At 43.3% G+C, this 21,534-nt stretch overlaps 1 protein-coding gene across 1 annotated transcript in view; it reads left to right on the top strand.

Moving 5' to 3' along the window:
* Nucleotides 1-5,626: 5,626 nt before the first annotated feature.
* SDC2 (syndecan 2) overlaps nt 5,627-21,534 on the top strand; it is a 104,412-nt gene continuing 88,504 nt past the window's right edge. Inside the window, exon 1 of the mRNA XM_004431188.3 lies at nt 5,627-6,197. Coding sequence (XP_004431245.1) covers nt 6,138-6,197 — 60 coding nt within the window. The 5' untranslated portion in view covers nt 5,627-6,137. The remainder of the gene's footprint in view (nt 6,198-21,534) is intronic.

Genomic DNA, 21,534 nt, shown 5'->3' with positions numbered 1-21,534 from the left:
CCACACATTAATCTTATTATTTCCAATCTCCAGATGAGGAAACTGAGGCTTAGATATTGTGGACTGCTCAGGTATCAAGGCCTCTTAGAACACAGTAAGAGGTGTAACTGGGATTCAAACCCCAGTCTGCCTGCTGCCGAAGCCTGAGCTATATAGCCACTGTAATGCACAGCCTCCCCAACAGCAGGTGTAAGATGCCGCATTGTGTCACCTTAATGTACTGCATTACTTAACAACTCACCCAAGCAGGACCATGCTACCTGTTTCACATTTCACCACCTGAAAGAATTTAGTAGCATTTTCACACCCAGATGTTTGTGCACTTTGCCTTCTAGATCTTTTAGAAAAATGTTCAATGAAGCAATTTCCAGCATTAACCTATAGGTGATCCCAGTATTAATACTATTCTATTCAGAGAAATACGTATGTATTCTATTCTGCTTTTAGAGTTTTTAAGATATCTAACTCTACTGATTATGGAAAATATTTCCCCCAAGGTAACTCAATAATTTAAACATCATTTTCTTTAAATTTTGTTCTTAAAATCTGAATTAGTTTTATAGTAGTTTGTCTTCATTAAGACTGTTCTTTATCCATACATGCCTTCTAAAGCACTACACAGCAAGAATTCCATTCTATTCAGAGTGAAGATAAGGTAGTCAAAACTCTGCCTCGTTTTCATCTCTGTCTTTGTCTGGGATCATTTGTTTACCAGGAACAGAAGCCTTCTTAAACTAGCTAAAAAAAATGAGGAATTTACTTTAAGAATACCAGAGTATCTCACAGATCTTAAAGAAATAAAGCTGATTGGGGTCTCAAAAGAGGCTAGGAAAGGAACTGAAAAAAAAAGTCAGGAACTGACATGCTTCTGGAGCCACGTGTCCTCCATTTCTGCTTCTGTCTGTTGACCTGCTTTATTCTTTCCACTGTAGATCAGCCTTTTCTATTTCAGCACACAAGGACCCCTCGCTAGTTTTGGATGACTCCCAGGTCAATGTACAATCGAGTTAGACTCTGAATTCCATGATGTAAATGATCTACAGGGTGAATATGATTGGCTACTGGCCCACTAATAAATTGCCTCCCCCCACATCCATCCATAACTGTGAGCAAGGAGGTATGGGATCATTTAGTATATAGTATATAGGGCTCCCCTTCTAGCGTATAGTATGTAGGGTTCCATCCTAGAGAGGATGGAACTCTAATAACAGTGAATGAGGTAGGGCTGGCTGCCATTAAAGTAATAGTCTACAGAGTGTACTAACAAGAGTAGTACCATTTTACATAAAATCAGCCAAGATTAGATTTTCCTGTCCAACTGGATATATACAAATGCAATGCAAATACTTCGAAGATACCTTTATGGAACCTTTCTAAATTCATATATCCAAGTATGGCTCTTAGGAAAATGTTCTTTGATGCCTAAGAATGATATAATTCTATAAACAATGTTTTCTTTAAAATTTCATATCTGATTTTAGGATGAAATTTGTCATGCAGCAGACAGCCCCTGGCCCCTACCCTCACCCCCACTCAGCATAGGCAGCTTTTGTGCCTTCATAGACTTTGTGATTTGAGGACAACTCAATTTTAAAACGTGTTAACTCTAACACCTTTCAAGAAAATTCATGTGCTTACCCAGTGAGTACCTGGCACATGGCAAGTGATCCATATATGCTTATTGAATGAAAAAATGTCCAGTTTTACCAGTCTTTCAAGAACCATACCACTCTGTTAGGGAAACAGACAAGAGTGTTTTGCCTACTGTTTTATTCAGGGGATAACTTATGTATTATACAATTCTTTGACTTTCCTGCCTGTGTCCTGCTCCCCAAAATGTGACAATTTTGTTCAACATTAGCACCGAATCAAATCATGAAACTCAAATTAGCCAACTTCCCTGGCAGAGGGTTGACAGAGGCAAATGGAGAGAACAGTGGAAAGACTGAAGCTAAGAAGAGATTTTTTGAATTGCCTGTAGATTTCCGTCATGGCTTCAGCTCACTTGCCATTATTAGCATGGGTAATTAATAGTTGGCTGGCTGGATTTCCTCTTATTCTCCGGTTCTATCATCTTTCAAGTGAATTTAGTCAGGGCTGATCCTACCAAATGGATTTCTAGCCTAGACTCCTGATAACAGTCCAAGGAAGGGCGAGTGGAAGAACAACCGAGAACAACAAAGTGGCATCTTCCTCCCTTTGACGTTTCCCACTCTGACAGCTCACCTTGGGACACGGCACCTGCTTGTCCACAGTTATAATGTGATATCATTAGATGTCATAATGACAGAGTTCAATGTGTCAGCTTAGGTTAAAAAATATGTCGAAGGGCCGGCTCCGTGGCTTGGCGGTTGAGTGTGCGCGCTCTGATGCTGGCGGCCCGGGTTCGGATCCCGGGAGCGCCCCGAGGCACCGCTTCTCCGTCCAACGTGAGGCCGAGTCCCACGTACAGCAACTAGAAGGATGTGAACCTGTGACATACAACTATCTACTGGGGCTTTGGGGGGAAAAAACTGAATAAATAAAATCTTTAAAAAAAAAAAAATATGTCGCTAGTAGCTTTCATTTCTATCATTTCATCTGGTTCCCTTTAATTCCTGTTTTTTACATTTCTGCAGCTCAGTCTCCATATTGTTCACTTTTTATATTTTCTCCTGAGGTTCTTGAGGTACGGTGTTTATTCTTTTAGCAATCAGTGAAGCTATTTGGGAAGTGATTGGTTTTGCTATTTTATTTGCTGTGTCTCTCAAAGCACAGCCCTTAAATGGAGGACATGACATCACATATGTATTAGGGAGTAGCCTTTAGCTCTAGTAGCATGCTATACTTAATATATTAGATATACTCCACAAAATTCTACTGAATTTTAGTCCTCAGATAAAAAAACAAAATCCCCATTAGCAACACACACAAATAGGCTGCTATAGACTGAATGTTTGTGTCCCCTCCAAAATACATATGTTGAAATCCTAATCTCCAAGGTGAAGATGGGGCCTTTGAGAGGTGCTTAGGTCAGGAGAGCAGAGTCCTCATTTAGGGGACTAGTGCCCTTATAAAAGAGGCTCCAGAGACCTCCCTCACCCCTTCCACTACGTGAGGACACAGAGAAAAGACAGTCATCTATGAACTAGGAAGCCGGCTCTCACTGGACATCGAATCTGCTGGCACCTTCATCTTGGACTTCCCAGTGAGAAATAAATTTTTGTTGTTTATAAGCCACTCAGTCTATGATATTTTTCTTACAGCAGCCCAAAGTGACTAAGACACAGACCTCCGTCATTTCCAAGTTTAGACATGTTCCTCACACCAGCAGACAGCCCCTGGCCCCTACCCTCACCCCCACTCAGCATAGGCAGCTTTTGTGTAGCTAGCTCTTGTGTAGGTGCTTTCACTATTAGTGCTTTTTATACCTTCAGACTATCCTTTTGGCTACACCTGTTAATGCACTTGATCGTAAGATCTTGAATATTTATTTGTTATCATATACCCGATATTGTGTGATTCTCAAAATGGTACCATTCCCTTGTCACATATACCCTCAATGCTGCATGACCGTTTATAAAAAACAAGTCACTGTGAGACTCATAACCGCCGAGAGCCTTGCGGTATGTCTTCAAGGGCACGGACAGATACATTCCTTCAACACCTGCATCTGCTTATTCATTTTTATCACTGTTTGCCCCAGCTGAACCAGAGAGCAGCCACCATACTTCTTGTTAGGCAGATGCTCCAATAACAGCAATATCTGTGAGAGCCAGCGAATGAGTGCATTTTCCCCTTTTGCTGGAATTCTAATTTATTTGATGGATTCTTAAGTGTTGGGGAAAAAAGGGCTGTGGCCTTGCCTGAAGGCTGGAGAGCAGACTAGAGGTCTCTTTTGAGGGTAGAGGTGACATTTTATGGCTCTTTGCATTTCTCTCACATTGCTCATTTTTTTGGAACCTCTTTTCATAAGTCCCCCCATCTCATGAAATTCTTCAACCCCCAGAGAATCCATCTTAAAAATACGGCCATAGTTCATTCTTCCAAAAACCAAGCTGGACCCACATAGACCCACAGGTGCCAGCTCAGTTTCTGTGGAATTGGAAGCATCAGATGATACAACTTCCAGCCTCCTGATCTTTTTCTTCTTTTCTTCCTCCTCTGCTCTCTCTTCTATTTCTCCACATTATCTTTTTGGCTGCCAGTGCCTTAGATTTGCCCAAAGAGAGCTTGTAGTTGGCACTCAAAAGCAAAGAGCTGGATGTCTCCGACTTTGAGTTGTAACTCTCCAGTTCTCTAAAATGTCTTTCTTTGAGATTTATTATAGTGAAAGGTTACTAAGACATTGTTATTCTCACTTAGAGTATTACTGTATTTTATTCTAATACTAAGTTCAAAAATTACCATGGTGTATTATCTACATATCTACATCTATGTATGTTAAAGGGCTCACGGCTCTTATGCAGTAGAGATTAAGTTTTGGATCAAAATTTACTCAAGAACTATTGTGTGTCTTTACATACCAGGAATGAGAATACACAGTGGTGAACAAGACAGAAAGGTCCCTGGTCTCCTGCAGTAGGCATTCTAGGAGCAGAATGGCTCCGTAACTCATTTACTCCATAAGTCAGAGAGAAAAACAGTGTTAGAAACTGGAAGGGAATATGCATTTGTCATCAGCTGTAGTATACCATAGACACAGAATTGAAAAAAAAATTTCATAACAAAATATTCCATATCAATTACTTCCATTCAGGAAATACATGCTCATTATTTTCTTCAAATTAGAAATCACTTTATTCCTCTTTTCTTTGAAGTTCTCTTAAATCTGTTATTATTCTGGGTCTCTATCCAATTTATCACCAAATTGCCCTATTTGTAGCTTCCGAATGTTAACACCTCTATGCTGAAATGGAGCCTATAAAATGCCTTAGGGGCTTAAACTGTGTGTGAGGCAGAAATGGTATTTAAGCTCTTAATGAAACTATGAGCTTTGAAAGTGTTGTATTTTGGGTTTACGGGGGTTTTCCTCCACTTCCCCTTTTTGGGAGGGTGGGAAATACTCTTAATACACGTTTATTACATTTATTGTCTTCTCTTTTAAAATACAGTTTTCATCAACTGGCGATTTATGAATACATTGCTTGAAGGCATCCGTAAACTTTGTGTGTTTTTCTCCAACTCTCAAAGCAGTTTCTTTCTACTGGTCTAATTCTCGCAGGCAAATATGCAGCTAATTATGTCTCTCGTTGCTTCAACGATCTTTCTCCAGAAAGTGAAAGTGAAGAGAAGAGAATAGAGAAGAAAAGAGCACGGAGGAGGAGAGAGGAAAAGTGGGGAGAGGAGGAAGGGAAAAACGGAGCGAGAAAATGAAGGCGCCTGGAGCCCCGGAGCATTGATTGCGGACGAGCAGACCTAGAGCGGCCACAGCGCAGAGCCGCCGGCGCCCACTGGTCCCCGGAGCTGCCAATCGGGGCGTAATCCTGTAGGAATTTCTCCCAGGTTTAGCTGGGAGTCACACTGCCGCCTCCTCTCCCCCAGACGCCCGGAGGAGCTCGGAGAAGCAGGCTACGGAGGGAGGGAGGGAGCGGGAGGAGAAGAGGAGGAGGAGGAGGAGGAGGACCCGGGGAGGGAGGCGGCCGCGCGAGAGGAGGAGGGGCGCAGCCGCTGAGCCACTAGCCCCGCTCGGACGCGCTTCCCTCCAGATACTCCGGGAGCTCCAGCCGCGCGGACTGCGCGCCCCCACCGCTCTGCCCCCAAACTTCATCTGCAGCTACATTCCAAGCCATCTAATTTATTCCTCAAAATCAGAAACTGAGCCGCGACACAGGGAAGGAGTCCGCGGAGGAGTAAAACACGAGCAAGAAGAGCTCCAGAGAGCAGCCGCCCGGGAGCGACACCTCAGCGTCGGGAGTGCAGAAACCAACAAGTGAGAAGGAGCCGCGTTCCGGGGCGCAGCCGCGGGCGGCGGGAGCAGGCGCAGGAGGAGCAAGCGAGCGCCCCGAGTCCGGAGCTCGAACCCCCGAGCCCGAGCTGCGGTCGCTGCAGCTGGTGTGGTCCGGATTTCTCTGCGCGGCTGCGCCTGGCGCTGGGCAAGAGGCTTCGTTTCGCCCTGGTTGCAAGCGTCGGCTGGGAGCAGCCGGTCCCCGGGGAATATGCGGCGCGCTTGGATCCTGTTCACCTTGGGCTTGATGGCCTGCGTGTCGGCGGAGTCGGTGAGTGAGCCAGGCAGGGGACACGCGCGCCGTTTAGGGTGCTCGAGGCCGAGCGGAGTCTGCAGCGCCCTTGGGGAATCAGGGAGCGCCACCTGGGGGAGTCCACCTCCCCACCCCCAGACGCGGCGCTCGGCCCCCGGGATCTGCTGGGACAAACGCACTCGCTCTTCCACCCCTTTTCCCCTTCCCTTCCCGCAGAAAAGCGCCGCTCGCTGGAGTTGCCCCGAAGTCCCCGGGGATGAGGGCGCGAGAATCGCCGTTTTGTCTAACCGCAGAGGCCCCTGAAGTCACTCCCAACTTCTTCACCCTCGGAAGGGTCTTGTTGCCTGGCCCGGGAAGGACCGAGGGAAACGGTGGCCGGAGACGGGAGCCCGGGTAGGGCCTTCGAGGAAACGGGTGCACCCTGCGCGCTCCCTAAGACCCAGGAGCAACCTGGAAACTTGGGGGTCCCTCCCTCCGCACACCATTCCCCCACGCCAGCTTATAATGGATTGAATGCAAGTGCTGGGGAGATGGGGCCCAGATTTAAGAAACCCGAGAGTGTCCGGAGAGGAAAGTTTGCAAAAGTTCTTTTGTTTGATGTTCCCCGTGGCTGGGGCGAGGTAGCAGACACTACGTGGAAACGCTACTCGCCGAGGCGCAGTCCGCGGTCCCGCGGGGGGTGCGCGGAACGCGACGGAAAATGCTGGGGCGCCGGCCGCTGGAATCCCAGCGCTACGGCGACCCCCTCCTCCTGGAGGCGCGGAGGGCGGCCGCGGGCCCTTAGGGGCAGGAGGACATTTTACTACGGATTGCTCTGGAGTGCAGCATGCGGGGCGAGGCGGGGTGCGTGTGACACTGCGCTCGGCCTCGGGTCGCCTGGCCGCTCGGGGACCGAGGCTTCCAGCCCGCCACGCTCGCCCTCGCGGGCCCAGGCGGGAGTGCACCCGAGGCCCGGAGGAGTCTCTTCTCCGGCGGCGGCCGGCCGCCGGCACCCAGCCTTCCTCCGCGGCCCGGGCTGTGGGAACTTGGTTTCTCCTCCTTTGGGTCCTGTTTGGAGCGTGTTTCCCTGCATCGCCCAATGAGCGCCCTCTGAAGGGAACTGCCTCCTGGGCTTCCCCTTGTCGGTGGCGGCCCCTATCTGGGCACCCCGAGCTTTGTCCGGCTGGGTGGAAGCCCCTCACTGGTCAGCTCGCAGCCTCAGTGCCGTCTGGGGCCCCGGTTATGAAGGGCAGCTGTTTCTGTCCCTCCTCGTTCCCCATATCTCCTCCCTTGGCCGCCTGATAACGTCTCCATTTCTAAATAACTGAACTATCTCATTGAAGACACGTCATGTCACCTTAGAGGTGGTTTTGTGAAATTTTCCACCTCGCCTTTCTCCCTTCTCCCTTTATTTTTTGAGTTGATGCAATTTAGGATTGGGAAACCTCTTTGGCACTGAGCAGCAGATGGGTATTTTCATCAGTGTGGGAGCCTCTGTGTGCCGGCACATCCCCAAACGTTACCCGCGATTGGAGAGCACGCAGAATTGTAAACTGGACAGAGTAGATGAGTATTTGGGTGCTTAGGCTGTAAAACAGAACTCCGAGCCTTATCGGTATTTCTCCTCGGCAAATGATCATATAATCCGTTGGGATTGGTAATCTCCCAGTCAGTTATGAACTTTGGCTCGTTGTACAAAAAAAGGGGGAGATGACTCTGTTTATTTCAGAAAAACATTATTGCTCATCTTGTTGTAAAGCAGGGCAAAGGGAGAACTCCATCTCAAGGTTTTGAAGAGAAGCCTGCCTAAAAAAGCTGTACAGGAGGTCCTTTTGCTGAGTCCTGTTCAGGGATTTGCTGAGAAATATTACTGTTTGGGGATGCTAGAGAAAGCGTATCTCTATCTTCTGCCTCTTTGGGTTTTTGTGGAAATCCGACAGCGCTCCTTAAGGAAGCTTTTTGGCTGAATTGTACCTGTCCTCCCCGGGACACCTTTCCTCTGAACTCAGTGTCTTGAGGGCTTTAATATTTCTCATTTCCAACCAAAATTGGCTGTTTCCCCCAGTGAGCTGCTTCACTGTGGTAGATACTGTTTTCAGTAATTGGAATATCATCCAAAAAGGTGATTAGATATTTTTAAAATGTCAACTTGGAGACTCCAGCAGAGTCTTTGTTAAGCAATGAGTCAGTCTTTCTCAATAGAAGCTGTTTCAAAGCCCAGGATGTCTAATAGTCCATTTAAGTTACTTTTCAGTCTCTGTTTCATGTATAGCAGCATAAATTTATGCAAAGTTGAAAGACTTAATTTTTCAACATTTAGCCATTATAGTACATTATTTCCAGTACTTCACATTTTAATTTGAAAACTGCAACTGTTTCCTGGGAGTCAGAAATAGTGATTGTCTGAGTTTAAAGCCTCTTTTTAAAAGGAAGAAAGGAAAAATGTCTCCAGTCAGTGAATTCTTGAGTTTTATACTAAGCTCCAGGAAAAAAAAAGGTTCTCAGGAACTAAGGCTCAAAGCTATCTGTGAAAAGGAACCCGTGGCCCTTCCTTTATGGGCTCTAGAGAGCCGGGAAAGCCTGTTCGTGGTGATGCAGTCATACTTTCCACCAGCAGGTTAGGACTTTCACTGCCGGGAGGCCATGCAAGGGGAAGGAGTGACTGAGTGTGGCGGTAGTGACATGCTGCTTTTTTCTCTCCATTTTTTACATGACTGTTTATCTTTAGAAATAATATATTGCAGACTGCTGTAAATGCATAATCTGAACAGGAAATGTGTTTAAGAAAAGGAAGCATTTTGAACTAGTGGCATTTTATTATACACATGCTTAGATGTGTGTAAATTAAAAGAAACTGTCAGTCATTTGGACCCATGCATTACCTCTCAGTGTGTTATGAAAGGGAGGCTTTGGAAAGTTTGCATTAGAAGGAAAAATAAAATTGGAAACATATAACCTTTTGCAGTTCTTTAAAAAATGTGTTTTGGCTGGTCTAGTAATGAAACAAATTACTTTTGCTAGGGAATTTTATAGAAACAAGGGTTCTTTGTTAGTTGGGTATTAGCCGTAGGTAGATGTCATTTAAGCAGGAAAGATCACGCTCACAGAAGATGGGTATCCTAGAAAGAATTTGAGTCTGCTCTGCAACACCTACTTCTGGGACCTGGGACATCTAGTTTTGATGGTGCTCACCATTTGAAGGGCTGTGTAACATGATTACTCACATGGCACCTTGAATAATTATTAGTTTGGAAAGGGTTTCAAAAGATCACCTAGTTTTTTCCTGGGCAGCACTAGTTCTCAAGTCTCCAGAAGCCCCCAGAGACCTGACTGGCCGGCTGCAGGTAGCCTGGAGTCTTCTCAGGTTGACAAAGCCTTGAGGCTGACCCAACCACACAGTCTGGCCAGCTCTGTCATTAAGGTTTATAGGGAGTCCGGTCAAGCCACTGTGCTATTGGCATGTCAGCTGGCAGTAATCAGAAGGTCGTGTGACGATTGTCATGAGTTTAGGTTCTCATGAGATTGTCTCTCCTCCATTGCCAAAAGTCAAACTGAGAGATCTTGCCCATCTTTTTTTTTTTTTTTCTGAGGAAGATTGGCCCTGAGCTAACATCCATTGCTAATCCTCCTCTTTTTTTGCTTGAGGAAGATTAGCCCTGAGATAACATCTGTGTCAGTCTTCCTCCATTTTGTATGGGGGTCGCCACCACAGTGTGGCTGAGGAGTGGTATAGGTCGGCGCCCGGGATCCAAACCTGCGAACATGGGCCACCGAAGCAGAGTGCCGAACCCAGCCACTACGCCATGGGGCGGCCCCATTGCCTACCATTTTCTTTTTCACACTGTTGACAGTATATTCTAGTATCTCAAAATCACCTAATTCTTTCATGGACCAGAAGCCAGAATAAAGTTTTAAAGAAAAACAAAAAGTAATGAGGCAGAGCCTTTGCTGAAAACAGGCTACTTTTATTTACCTTTTTAAGTCAACTGTGCCGGTACCATTGTCTTAATTCTAGTCTTTCGGATTTGAATCTTGAAGAAGTCCTTGACTCATTCGTCTTTGTTGACTTCCATTTGGCCTTTAAATCCACCTACATGTTGTTCATTCCACAGATGTTTATTCAGCGTCTACTAAGTGCTCAGGATAAAGGGGTGAGAAATCAGGCCACTCCTCTGTCTTCTTGGAGCTCGTATTCTAGTGATCCGGATAGCTTTCCCCTTCAGTCTTTTCTTTCTTGGGGTCTTGCCAGCTCGTGCCTCTATGTCACTAGCCTTGAGTTGCCCTACCTGGCCCAGATGCTCATCTACTGTTTGGTTTATCCTGTACCACTTTGATCGTGTTGCCCATGGTCCAGAAACCTCCATGTTTCCTTGTTATTGTGGTGTGGAATCTAAATATCTCTGCCAGATTTATAAGATGCTCCACAGTATTGCTCCTTCCCCCTTATCCTGCCTTGCTCGGTCTCCATCTTGTCTCCTGGCCCTGGCCCACTGGTCTCACTGCCATGAACACTTCTGCACCTCTTCAGTGTTTCTCCTTTTAAATTCTGTTGATTCAAATCCCAGCTTGAGAGCTTTCATGACTGATCAAGTCCTTGTTTTTATCTTTCTGTAAATAGTAAGCAGACTGATGATCAGAATCACTGGAAGTATGTAAAAATACAGATTTCAGGGCCTCCTCTCAGGGCGATCTGTATTTGTATGAAGCATCCCACATGATTCTAATGAATTAGCCACATTTGGGGACCACTGGTCTAGGTCACACACTTTACCCCTTATTATGTGCTACTTTATATTAGTCCTGGGGCTCCCAACAGTAAGAAGCTATGTGACCCTGGGGACCAGGGTAGAGTGCACAAGGCTTGGGCGTGGGAGGTGGATAAGTCTGGTTTCAGATTCTAGTACTTGGCCACTTACTCAATGTTAGGACTTGGACAAGATACTAAAACTCTGAGTCACTTAAAAAAATACATATGTGTATGTCATATGAATTGAATCTAAGAATGCCGTTATAACATGACTGTTGTGAGGGTAAAATGAGGGAGAATAGGAATGGTACTTGAGGCACAGAAAGTACTAAGTGTTTTTTTTCTTCCTTTCCTTTCTGGGCCTCTGTTTTCTTGGCTATGACACAAGGGAGTTGTATATAATGTTCTAAAGGCCCCTTAGCCCTCTGACATTCTAGAGATTGGCACTATCTGAGCGGAGGGCCCTTGTTTCTGCACCTTTGACCCCTGCGGTAAACACCTGTTGATGCTCCGTATTTAAGTGCAGGTGCCCGTGGCCTGGGCAATTGGGGTCGGTTAGTCCTGCTGAAGGTCACTTTCGTTCTGGCCTGGTCTGGGGTCACTGAATCCATTAGCCCCGGGGGTGGACCTGGGCTAGTTTGCCAGTGTTGACTGTCTAGACCTCAGTTTCAGGAACATTGTAGTGTGGGTGTGAAGAATAATCAAGACATTGAAGTCAAGTCCCGAACATCATCAGCGTCCATTCCTTCTTCCCCCCCATTTGCTTTAGCTGGGTTGAGATTCCAGTAGTTGGGAGGAGCGAGTTACATAGGCATCGCATCCTGGAGTGCCGCTGGTCATCTAGAATGAGGTGGCGGGGATGGGGAGGGAATGTCAGGGAGCTGGTGGCAGAGAAAGGGAGTATTTTTATTTTTTAAGGGTAGAAATACATGAAATTTCTCTTTTTAGCAATTTGAGCTTCAGGTCCTACTATTAAAAATCTCTGTTGCGGGCCGGCCCCGTGGCTTAGCGGTTAAGTGCGCGCGCTCCACTAGCGGTTAAGTGCGTGCCCTCCACTGCTGGCGGCCCGGGTTCGGATCCCGGGCGCACACCGACGCACCGCTTGTCCGGCCATGCTGAGGCCGCGTCCCACGTACAGCAACTAGAAGGAGGTGCAGCTGTGACATACAACTATCTACTGGGGCTTTGGGGAAAGAAAAAAGGAGGAGGATTGGCAATAGATGTTAGCTCAGAGCCGGTCTTCCTCAGCAAAAAAAGAGGAAGATTAGCATGGATGGTAGCTCAGGGCTGATCTTTTTCTTCACAAAAAAAATAAATAAAAATCTCTGTTGCGTTTTGACAAGTCTGTTTCTAGGGTAGCATTAGTTTTAGCAATAAGGCTAGAGGGGTGACTGCCTCTGAATAGGAAAGGACGCTGTTGAAATAGAATTGTGAATGTCAGTTTTTCTTGGGTATCTCAAAGAATTGGTAGGATTGGGAGAAGGGGTGAAGCCTTGAAGTCTTTGGAGATTTCCCACTTGAATTTCATATCAGTAGAGTGAGGCCAACTGGTGTGCAGTCGGTGATGTGAAAGCCAGTTCACGGTCTTGAACTCCAAGCTATAGAAAAATGTTATTAAAGATAAGATACGTTTTCACAGTTCTTTCCTCTGCTGTTGAATCCGTTTTGTGAAAAATGTCCCAAAGATGCAGTAGATGTGCCCTTTACAAAGCATTTTGATGTTTATTTTCTTTTCTTATTATACAGGTATTAAATACAAGTAGTACTGATATTTAAGGAGTGTGTGCAGTTCCTCGAGTTTAGCTTCATGATAAAAATGACTCATGGAACAAGATATCCAGTTATTAAAGGAAAATTATTTTTTTCAAGTTCTTACCAAAAAGAGTAAAAGTTAAATATGTATTTTTGTGTGATTTATTATTAAAGACAGTAAAAATAACTGTACAATATTTAGGGCAAAAGTGAGGTTTTGCACACATGTAATTTCTATCTTAATCCCTGTGGGACCTCAGCTTCCCATCTATAAAATGATGGCGTGAACTTGAAGAACTTTCTGTCTTTAATATTTATTTTTTCTATATGCTTAGGGTATGATTAGAGAAATGTTAAGATTAACCTAATCAATAAGTAATTATTAAGCTCCTGCCAAATACTATTTTATTACCGAAGCAAGGAATTCATTCACATCGCAGGAAAGTAAGTCATTTTCTAATAGCTGATGGTAATCATTTAGCTTGAACGGAGTATTCATCGTGTGCTGGGATTATACACGTTGCTCTGAATATTCATGATCTAATGTCTAGTGTTTTCCTGTATCTTTCCTAATATAAGTCAATGTAGCATCAAGACCAGTTGATGGGATGGAATCACTTTCATTCGGGATGGAAGACAACATGACTTGATGTAATTTGAGGGCTCTTTAAGGCATAAGTCACTGAGGGGTCTCAGACTCCTTGGTTTCTGGCGTGGACCTCCATTTCCAGAGTGGGGCCTTTTTACCGGGTGCATTCCCTTTGGTTCCTTTCTGTAGCCCTGGAGGGGTGTAAGTGCTGTGGAGACCATAGTGCTGTGGAGACATCAGCAAGAATCTAAATGAGCAGGCAGTGTGGTAGAGTGGCTCAGAGCCTGGGCACTGGAGGTAAGACTTGCCTGGGTTTGAATCTACCTACTTGGGCAAGTTTCTTAACCTCTCCATGTTCACTTTTCTCACCTGTAAAATGGAATATCCTAAAATAGGTTGTTTGGATTATGTGAGACAGAATAGGTGGGAGCTGTTAACACAGTGGCATATCCACGCTCCATGTCACATGCTAGTTACTGTTGTTCTGATTCCCGGTTTTCTGCCTCCCTGAAGAGTGGGGGCTTGGCGTACTACATGGGCTGATCTGATGAGCTCCAGCCCAGAGGCTGGTCTGGGATAGGCGCGACTGAACCTGCTCTTTCATAGCAGGGTTCTCTCGCCCGGCCTGGGGAGGCCTAGCTCCATGTCGAGATATTGGGGATATGTTTGGACTCGGCTTTTCTCTAAATGTGGGCGATGTGAGAGAACATGTCGTTGATTATTTCTGGCCCATGAAAGGTTCCTTCCAGGGACTGGATGAATCCGTGATTGTTAAGATGTAAAAAGCCCATCTTTTCCAGTAATTTTGCCTCTACAGATCTATCCAAAGGAAGTAATCATAGCCAGGTAAATCTATTTATTGAAGCCTTACTTAGAATACTTAAAAAAATAGAAATAACCTGAGTGTACAATAATGGAGGAATGGTTAAATAAAAGATTCTCAATTATACATTAAATATCATACAGCCATTAAAAATGTATTTGAAGAATGTTTATAACTTGGAAATTGTTTATAATAGACAAAAAAATCAGATATAAAACTAGGTATAGTAAAACCTTGATTATATTAAATAAATCTATATATATACATATCTGTGTATATACCAACCTGTTCATGTGATAAAATTGTGTAGAACTAAGTACACACACACACACACAAATACAAATGAGTACAGGTAAAACTGGGGAAATCTGAATAAGAGTGGTAGATTCTATCAATGTCAATATCCTTGTGATATAGTTTTATACAACTATAGTTTTATAAAATGTTACCATTGGGGGAACCCGGGCAAAGGGTACAAGAGATCTCTGTGTATTATATCTTACAACTGCAAGTGAATCTACAATTATCTCAACAAAAATTTGAATTAAAAAAACACATGGCACTAGACCTAGATGGTTTTACAAGTAAGTTCTGCTGATCCTTCAAGGAACAGAAAATTGTTTCCAGGGCTTAGAGAGTAACAGAAGGCTGTTCTTTTACATTTTAGGAAGTTAGCATTACTCTGTGTCAAAACCAGACAAGGAGAACACAGAAAAACAAATCTACAGGCCAGTTTCACTTATGATCCTAGATGCCAACATTTTAAAGAGAATATTATCAAACTGAATACAGCAGCTTATTAAAAGAATAATGATGAGTCCAAGTAGGGTTTATCCAAGGAATGCTTCAACATCAAAAAAGCAATGCGGTTATTAACAGTTTAAAGGAGATAACAATATGATCATCTCAACAGATGCAGGAAAGCATCTGATAAAAGTTTATAAAAATGTTAATATAAGGACCTCTAATTTCTGGTTAACTGAAGGTTTACTATATTAGGGTTAGTACATCTGTGCTAACGGCTCAATTTGTTTGACGTGTTTAGGAACCAAAAGGCCACTGTTTACTGAGTTGTTAGGCAACAGTCTCTAGTTGCATGGGTGACAGGTGTGTGACAGCGCAATAAAGTATGGGTCATAACATATATAGATTCTAATTCATATGAAGTTGTAGTTCTAGCATTGCCAAGTTTCAGTTGTGTGCTCTCCCAAATTAAGATAAGACAGGAGATAATCTTGAAGGTTTCAGACTCAGGTATATTGGGGTTCAGTTTCTGGTATTACCACCTAAAAGCTGTGTGTCCTTGGGGAAGTTTCTTATCATCTCTGAGTTTGTTTTTTCAGTGTAAAAATGGGGATTATAATATTTTGCTTTTTGGTTATTTTGAAGATTAGCCTCATAAAGACTGAAAACTTGTAACAAAAACCATGACCCATAGTAGGTGTTTTAAACACGTATGGTTCTCTTTCCCTCTAGCTTTAAGTTTTGTGATTCTGGAATGTATTATATATGCATAAATATGTATGCATATATTTCTTGTTTCTCATTTGCATTCTGACCCTTGTCACCAAGGGACATGTATTTTCACAAATATATGACCAGTTTTTTTTTTTTACCAGGCAGGGTGTGATGCTGAATTATACTTTTTCTTTCCTCTATCATCTGTTTCCTGAATTACGTTCAGCTAAAGCTCAAAATAGACTTGCATACAAGTTGGAAATTTAGTTAAGAATTGAAAATCTACCATAGTACTTGGGATTATAATTTTAAAATGCTTAAAGAAGATCAATATTAGAATCTTATGTTGTAAACAGTGATTTATCTGTTAGGTTTAGTAATGAATTAAAATCTTAACTTCATTTACATCCTAGTTCTGAACTCATTTAGATAAGTGTGGTATTATATTTGATTATATTAGATTTAATTAGATTTTGTGATTGTCCTGATTAGTTATTGAATGAAATTTTATGTTTGGTAAGTCAGTCAGTTAATACTTAATTCGTGTTACTGCACATCAACCAAAGGCAAAGCTCTTTGTTGGTGTTGCAAGTTGAAGAGAAATTATGACATGATACCTACCTTTAAGCAACTATTATCTACCTTTTGATTATTTAGGATAATTGAAGATGGGCTGAACCCATATTTAACATATGCATTTTATGTAAAATATGCATCAGTTTGTTTTTGTCTGAATCTATTTAGACATACCTAGCAATCAAAACTGCCATAGAACTACAATTGAGAAGGATAAGAAGAACCCCTTGTAGAAGAGAAGCCACTGCTTCCCAGAAAAACAAAAACAAAACCTTCCCTGAAGTGGCACAGTATATTGGAGAAAAATCAGAATTCTATTGATAACTTGAAGACATTTGAATTTCATATTTTTCTCTTTTTCCCCACCTGCTCTCCAAGGAAAGTCTTCTGAGTATTAAAATGTACAAAAGACACAAAGAGCAAGAAATTGTTTAGAACCTGAATAATCTATTGATGTTTATATCAGCGGAGACAGAAACTTTACATTTCATCCAGTCTAATTCTCCGTACTCTATGAGCTTTCGGTTCTTAAAGGTGAGAGCTGGACCTTATGTGTTTGGTTAAGATCAAATAGTCTTAACTGATAAATGGAAGAGGTATAAAAGTATTGGGATGATTTTCGTTGTATTCTTTTGGATTCTGCTTTTTCAGTATGTAACAATGGATTTTAGAGCTGGAATTGACTTTTAAAAGAAAATACATTTAGAGAGGTTAAATGATTTGTGCAAAATCACAAAGTGGTAGAGTTATACGTTGGGCCTAGGCTATCTGATTTGTTAGTATTTTTTTCCTAACATAAAACATTCTCTTTCTGGCTCGCTCTTCTCCCTCATTCCCTACGTTAATGATTAGCACCTAATACACTTACTTCTGGCACATATTTGATGAACAAACGAAATACCAAATGGAACATATGTTATGTGTTATATACTCTGTACCAATGTGGTTAATGTGTCTTGTGCAAAATGAATAATTGAAGTGATATTTAGATAATTTCTCAATTTCCAGCAAAAAGTATGCTCCAGCTAACTCCTTTGTTGTCTGTGAACCTTTTGGCTAATTAGGGGAGGAGATTCGAGAGCATCGGGATTTGGAAGAGGCAGAGAGATTGGAGACTGAATCAAGTTGATTTGTGACTCTCAGGAAGATTGTGGAGACTTGTAGGCAGAAAGGGAGATGAAAGCTTCCTGGAGATAAGAATCAGAACTAGAAGCAAAATCCTCATGAACTAATACTGCATTTTATGGGGGGAAAAAGCTTCTATCGTAGGTTGAGGGAAGAAGAGCATTCCTTGGATTTTTATACTAAAAATATGTCAATGCCTTCTGGGAGTAGAGTCTGAGGCTCTCATGGGCCAGGTAGAAGCGCTTTTTTGCTCACTTGTTTTTGCCAGTGTTGGATATAGGTTCATCTTTTCTCCCAACATTTTTCTCTGAATACTGCTTTTGTAAATCTTAGCGTAATAACATAAATATATTTGAGTCAGTGTTCCAGAGAATAAGTCTGTGGTATGATATTTTTAGGAAATGAATTTTATTAAAAGACAATAACATTAAAAATTACTACACTTGTCTCCTTACTTTGTACTTAGAAATATATTAGGCACTTTCCATACATTGTTTATAATTGTCTCACAACTGCTAGGCGGTTTTACTTGCCAACGCTGCGTTTTATGTGACCCGGCAGAAGTTAGATCCTCAGTTTTTCTAGCTTTAAATAGCCCTAATATGATACTATAGTCTTTCAAGAGAGCAGTGAAAAGTGTTTAAATATATAACCACTTTTTCATACAGCCTTATGTGTGTAGCCCTGATTCGTGAAGTGTCAGACCCTTCATTTGCATTGGTTGGCTTAATAGTCTAGGTCACCCATATTCTGATTTTTTAACCAACATTTAGCATATTACTTTGATGGCTTTTCTCCACAAGCTTCAGTCTGCTTATGGGAGAATTAAGGGGCAGAATTAATAGGAATCTCTCAAATCCCAGCTCTGCCGGTATCTGGCTGTATGACTTTGGGCAGGTTACTTAGTCACTCTGCCTCGGTTTTCTCATCTGTAAAAAGGAGAAGTCACAGTAGCCACCTCACGGAGTTGCTGGGAGGACTGATGAGTTACTGTCTGTCAGGCATTTAGAAGAGGGCGCAGTGTGGAGACAGCACTAGTCTCACTGTTGACACTGACTCACATGGATGGCTCCTTTGATGTGCTGATGCAAGAAGAAAGGAATGTCTTTTGAGGTTTTGAACCTGAGACTGAGAAGAATGATGGTGCCACTGACTAGAGAGGAAAGACAGGAGGAGAGGCTGAACTTTTTCCTCTTTTGTTTTTGTGGCTGTTTGTGTTTTGGTGAAAAGAGGAAGCATTTTAGCCTCTCTAGCACCTGGATAGTGAAGGCATGTTCTAGATCAGTGGTTTTCAACCCCTTTTGCACTTTAAATTCACCTGGGGAGCTTTTAAAAGCTCTTTGTGCCTGGCCCCCCCCCCACGACCAGTTAAACCAGAATCTAGGGGCCGGGGCCCAGCACTCTGTAAAAGTCCACCTGGTGATTCGAACTTCCAGAGGGATTGAGAACCACGGCTCTGGATGCCTTCCAGATACCCTCCAGCTTCCAGGGAAGACTAGCAGGTAAGGTTTTGTCTTCTTAAACCATGTTCTTCTCTACTGCTTGTCACCAAGCCCCGTGGAAGGCAGTGGCTTCACCGGGCTGATCTGCTGCCCGTCCCAGTCGGAGCTGTGTAGAATTGGGAAATGCTCGCTCCCTCCGAGCTTCTTCCTTTTCTACTCTTCTCTTCAGCATCTTTTTTTTTGCTGGCTTGTGCTTTTCTGATAATTATGTTGGTGGATTATGATACATTTGAGAGCTCTTCAGACAAAAGATTATATATGTATAAATTAAGTTTATCTGAGGATGTCTTAAAAAAAATCAAAACATTTCCCTTTCCTTTCGAAAACTTTCCTTAGTGGAACAAAGGACTCTTGTCTTCTTGGCCTGGTTGCAGAAAAGCATGTTTGGTCAGCTTATTAGATTTGCCTGAGTTCACGCTTTGAACAGAGAGATTTTGTGTTTTACTGATTGGAAATGTATTCTGGGACTTGTCTGAATTTACTGATCATGTATAAGCCCTACACACGTGTCTTAATGATGGCCCTCATTGTAACTGCACTTCCCAGTTCAGCTACTTGGACCTGGTTCAAGTCGCATTAATTCCATGGAATTCGACTGTTTCCGGTGAAGTAGGGAAGAGAGAGTGCTTTAGGCTGTCCTGTGAATAAGACATCTGAGTTGCCTTTAGTTCTTGCTTAAGTAAAAAAGCAGCAGCCCATTATCTAATCTATTCAGAGTTGACTTTGTTCAGATATCTAATTTGGGAGCATGTTTGCCCTCACTCAACTCTGAAACACAATTTTCCATCCCTTGAATAAAAGGGGATATCTTTAATTGACTCAGGGAAAAAAAACCTTGTTTAAGAATTCTAGAGTTCTCAAAGCTTTTAAAAGTTGCTCTGCAGGAGAACATTAAAATGCTGACCCTTTAGAAACTGCCACTCAACATGTATCTGTCCTACAATAGAGTTGGAAGAAGGATTATTCTGAGCTAGCTGTTAAAATGAGCCATTTGCTATGAATCATAGGCTTTTAAACCCAAAAATCTGTAATATCTAGAACAAAATTAAACATTCCTGTTAATTATTTTGGCAACACTAGGGTTAAATGTGTCTTACGAAGTATTAAGCATGCACATAGACTAATCCTAGAAACTAAGGGAGTAGACGTGAATTCCATCTCCTCCCCTGCCTTGTATCCCTGATAGATGTTCCAGAGCATTGATATAATACAAGTTGCAGATAGAAGTGGAAATTGAGATCTGTTACTGGAGTCATCAACTCGAGCATTAGGTCACTGGTGCTCAAAGTGTGGATGGATCAGCAGCATCTGCATCACCTAAGAATTTGTTAGAAATGCAGGTTCTCGGCCTAATTCCAGACCAGCTGAATCAAATCTGGGGGTGAGGCTCAGTAATCTGACTTTTAAAAAGCCCTCCAGGGGCCGGCCCGGTGGCGCAAGCGGTTGGGTGCGCGCGCTCCGCTGCGGCGGCCCGGGGTTCGCTGGTTCGGATCCCGGGCGCGCACCGACGCACCGCTTGGCAAGCCATGCTGTGGCGGCGTCCCATATAAAGTGGAGGAAGATGGGCACGGATGTTAGCCCAGGGCCAGTCTTCCTCAGCAAAAAAAAAGAGGGGGATTGGCAGATGTTAGCACAGGGCTGACCTCCTCACAAAAAAAAAAAAAAAAAAAAGCCCTCCAGGTGATTCTATTACATGCTAGAGTTTGAGAACTACTCTGAGCAATGTTCTCATCTCTGATGGCACAGGCACTATTAAATAAGAGCCCTGGTGGTGGGACCCAGATATCAGTATTTTGTTTTTAAGCTGCTGTGGTGATTCTAACGCACAGCCAGGTTTGCAGGCCACTGCTTTAGGACCTTGCCACTCAGAAGGTGGGCACCAGACCAGCAGCATGAGCATCACCTGGGAGCTTACTGGAAATACAGAACCTCGAACCCCAGCCTGAGACTGCTGAATTGTAATTTGCATTTTAACAAGACTCCCAGTGGCTCATAAGCACGTTCAAGTTTGTGAAACGCTGCTTCATAGAAATAGTGAGTTTTCTTTATAGAAGTCAGTCCCTAGAATGCCCTTAATTTAAAAGTTTTGTGAGGAGGCAGAACAGCTGCTTTGGCTTCTGCTGGTGTGGACTCAGGGAAACAGGCATTGATTGGGAGGGCAGGGATGGCTCCAAGAGCTTCTGCTTAAAAGGACCCGGGACTATTAGGCGTGACAATAACCCATGAGCCATCAAGTGAGTGATAGCGGGTAAGACATTTCCAGGTGCAAGTAACAAAAATCCCAACTCAGATCGGCATAAGCAATAAAAAGGAACTTTTTCGCTCAGCTAATGGAAAAGTCCAGGAGTGGTTCTGTCTTTAGGCCTGGCTGTATCAAGGGACTTAAGAAATGTTATCAGGCCTTAAGTTTTACATATGTTTGAAAGTAACTTTCCTTTGTTAGATTCACTCCCAGGCCTTATGCTAATTAAGGTAACAGCTAAGCTGTTAAAAAGAGATCCCCAAATATAGTGGCTCTAAATAGATGTTTGATTTCCCTTTGACATAACAGTCCAAAGACAGGGCTGGTGGGATGGCTCTTCCGTGCTCACGTGCATCTCTTACCTGTGGCTCTAAGGTGTCTGCTCCACCTTTGCTGTCTCCCAGCCGGGATGCAGTGTCAAGGGGAGGACATACCCATTCCTTTTAAGGCCGCAGCCTAGAAGTGTACACATCACTTCCACTTACATCCCATTGGTCAGAACATAGTCATATGGCCACACAAGGTGCAATGCAGCCTGGGAAATGTAGTCTCTACATGGGTG

This window comes from Ceratotherium simum, chromosome 23 (assembly GCF_057802395.1).
Source record: "Ceratotherium simum simum isolate JZ-2026a chromosome 23, ASM5780239v1, whole genome shotgun sequence".
NCBI lineage: Eukaryota > Metazoa > Chordata > Mammalia > Perissodactyla > Rhinocerotidae > Ceratotherium > Ceratotherium simum.
The sequence above is the reverse complement of the archived record's forward strand: the minus strand, read 5'-3'. Positions and strand labels throughout refer to the sequence as shown.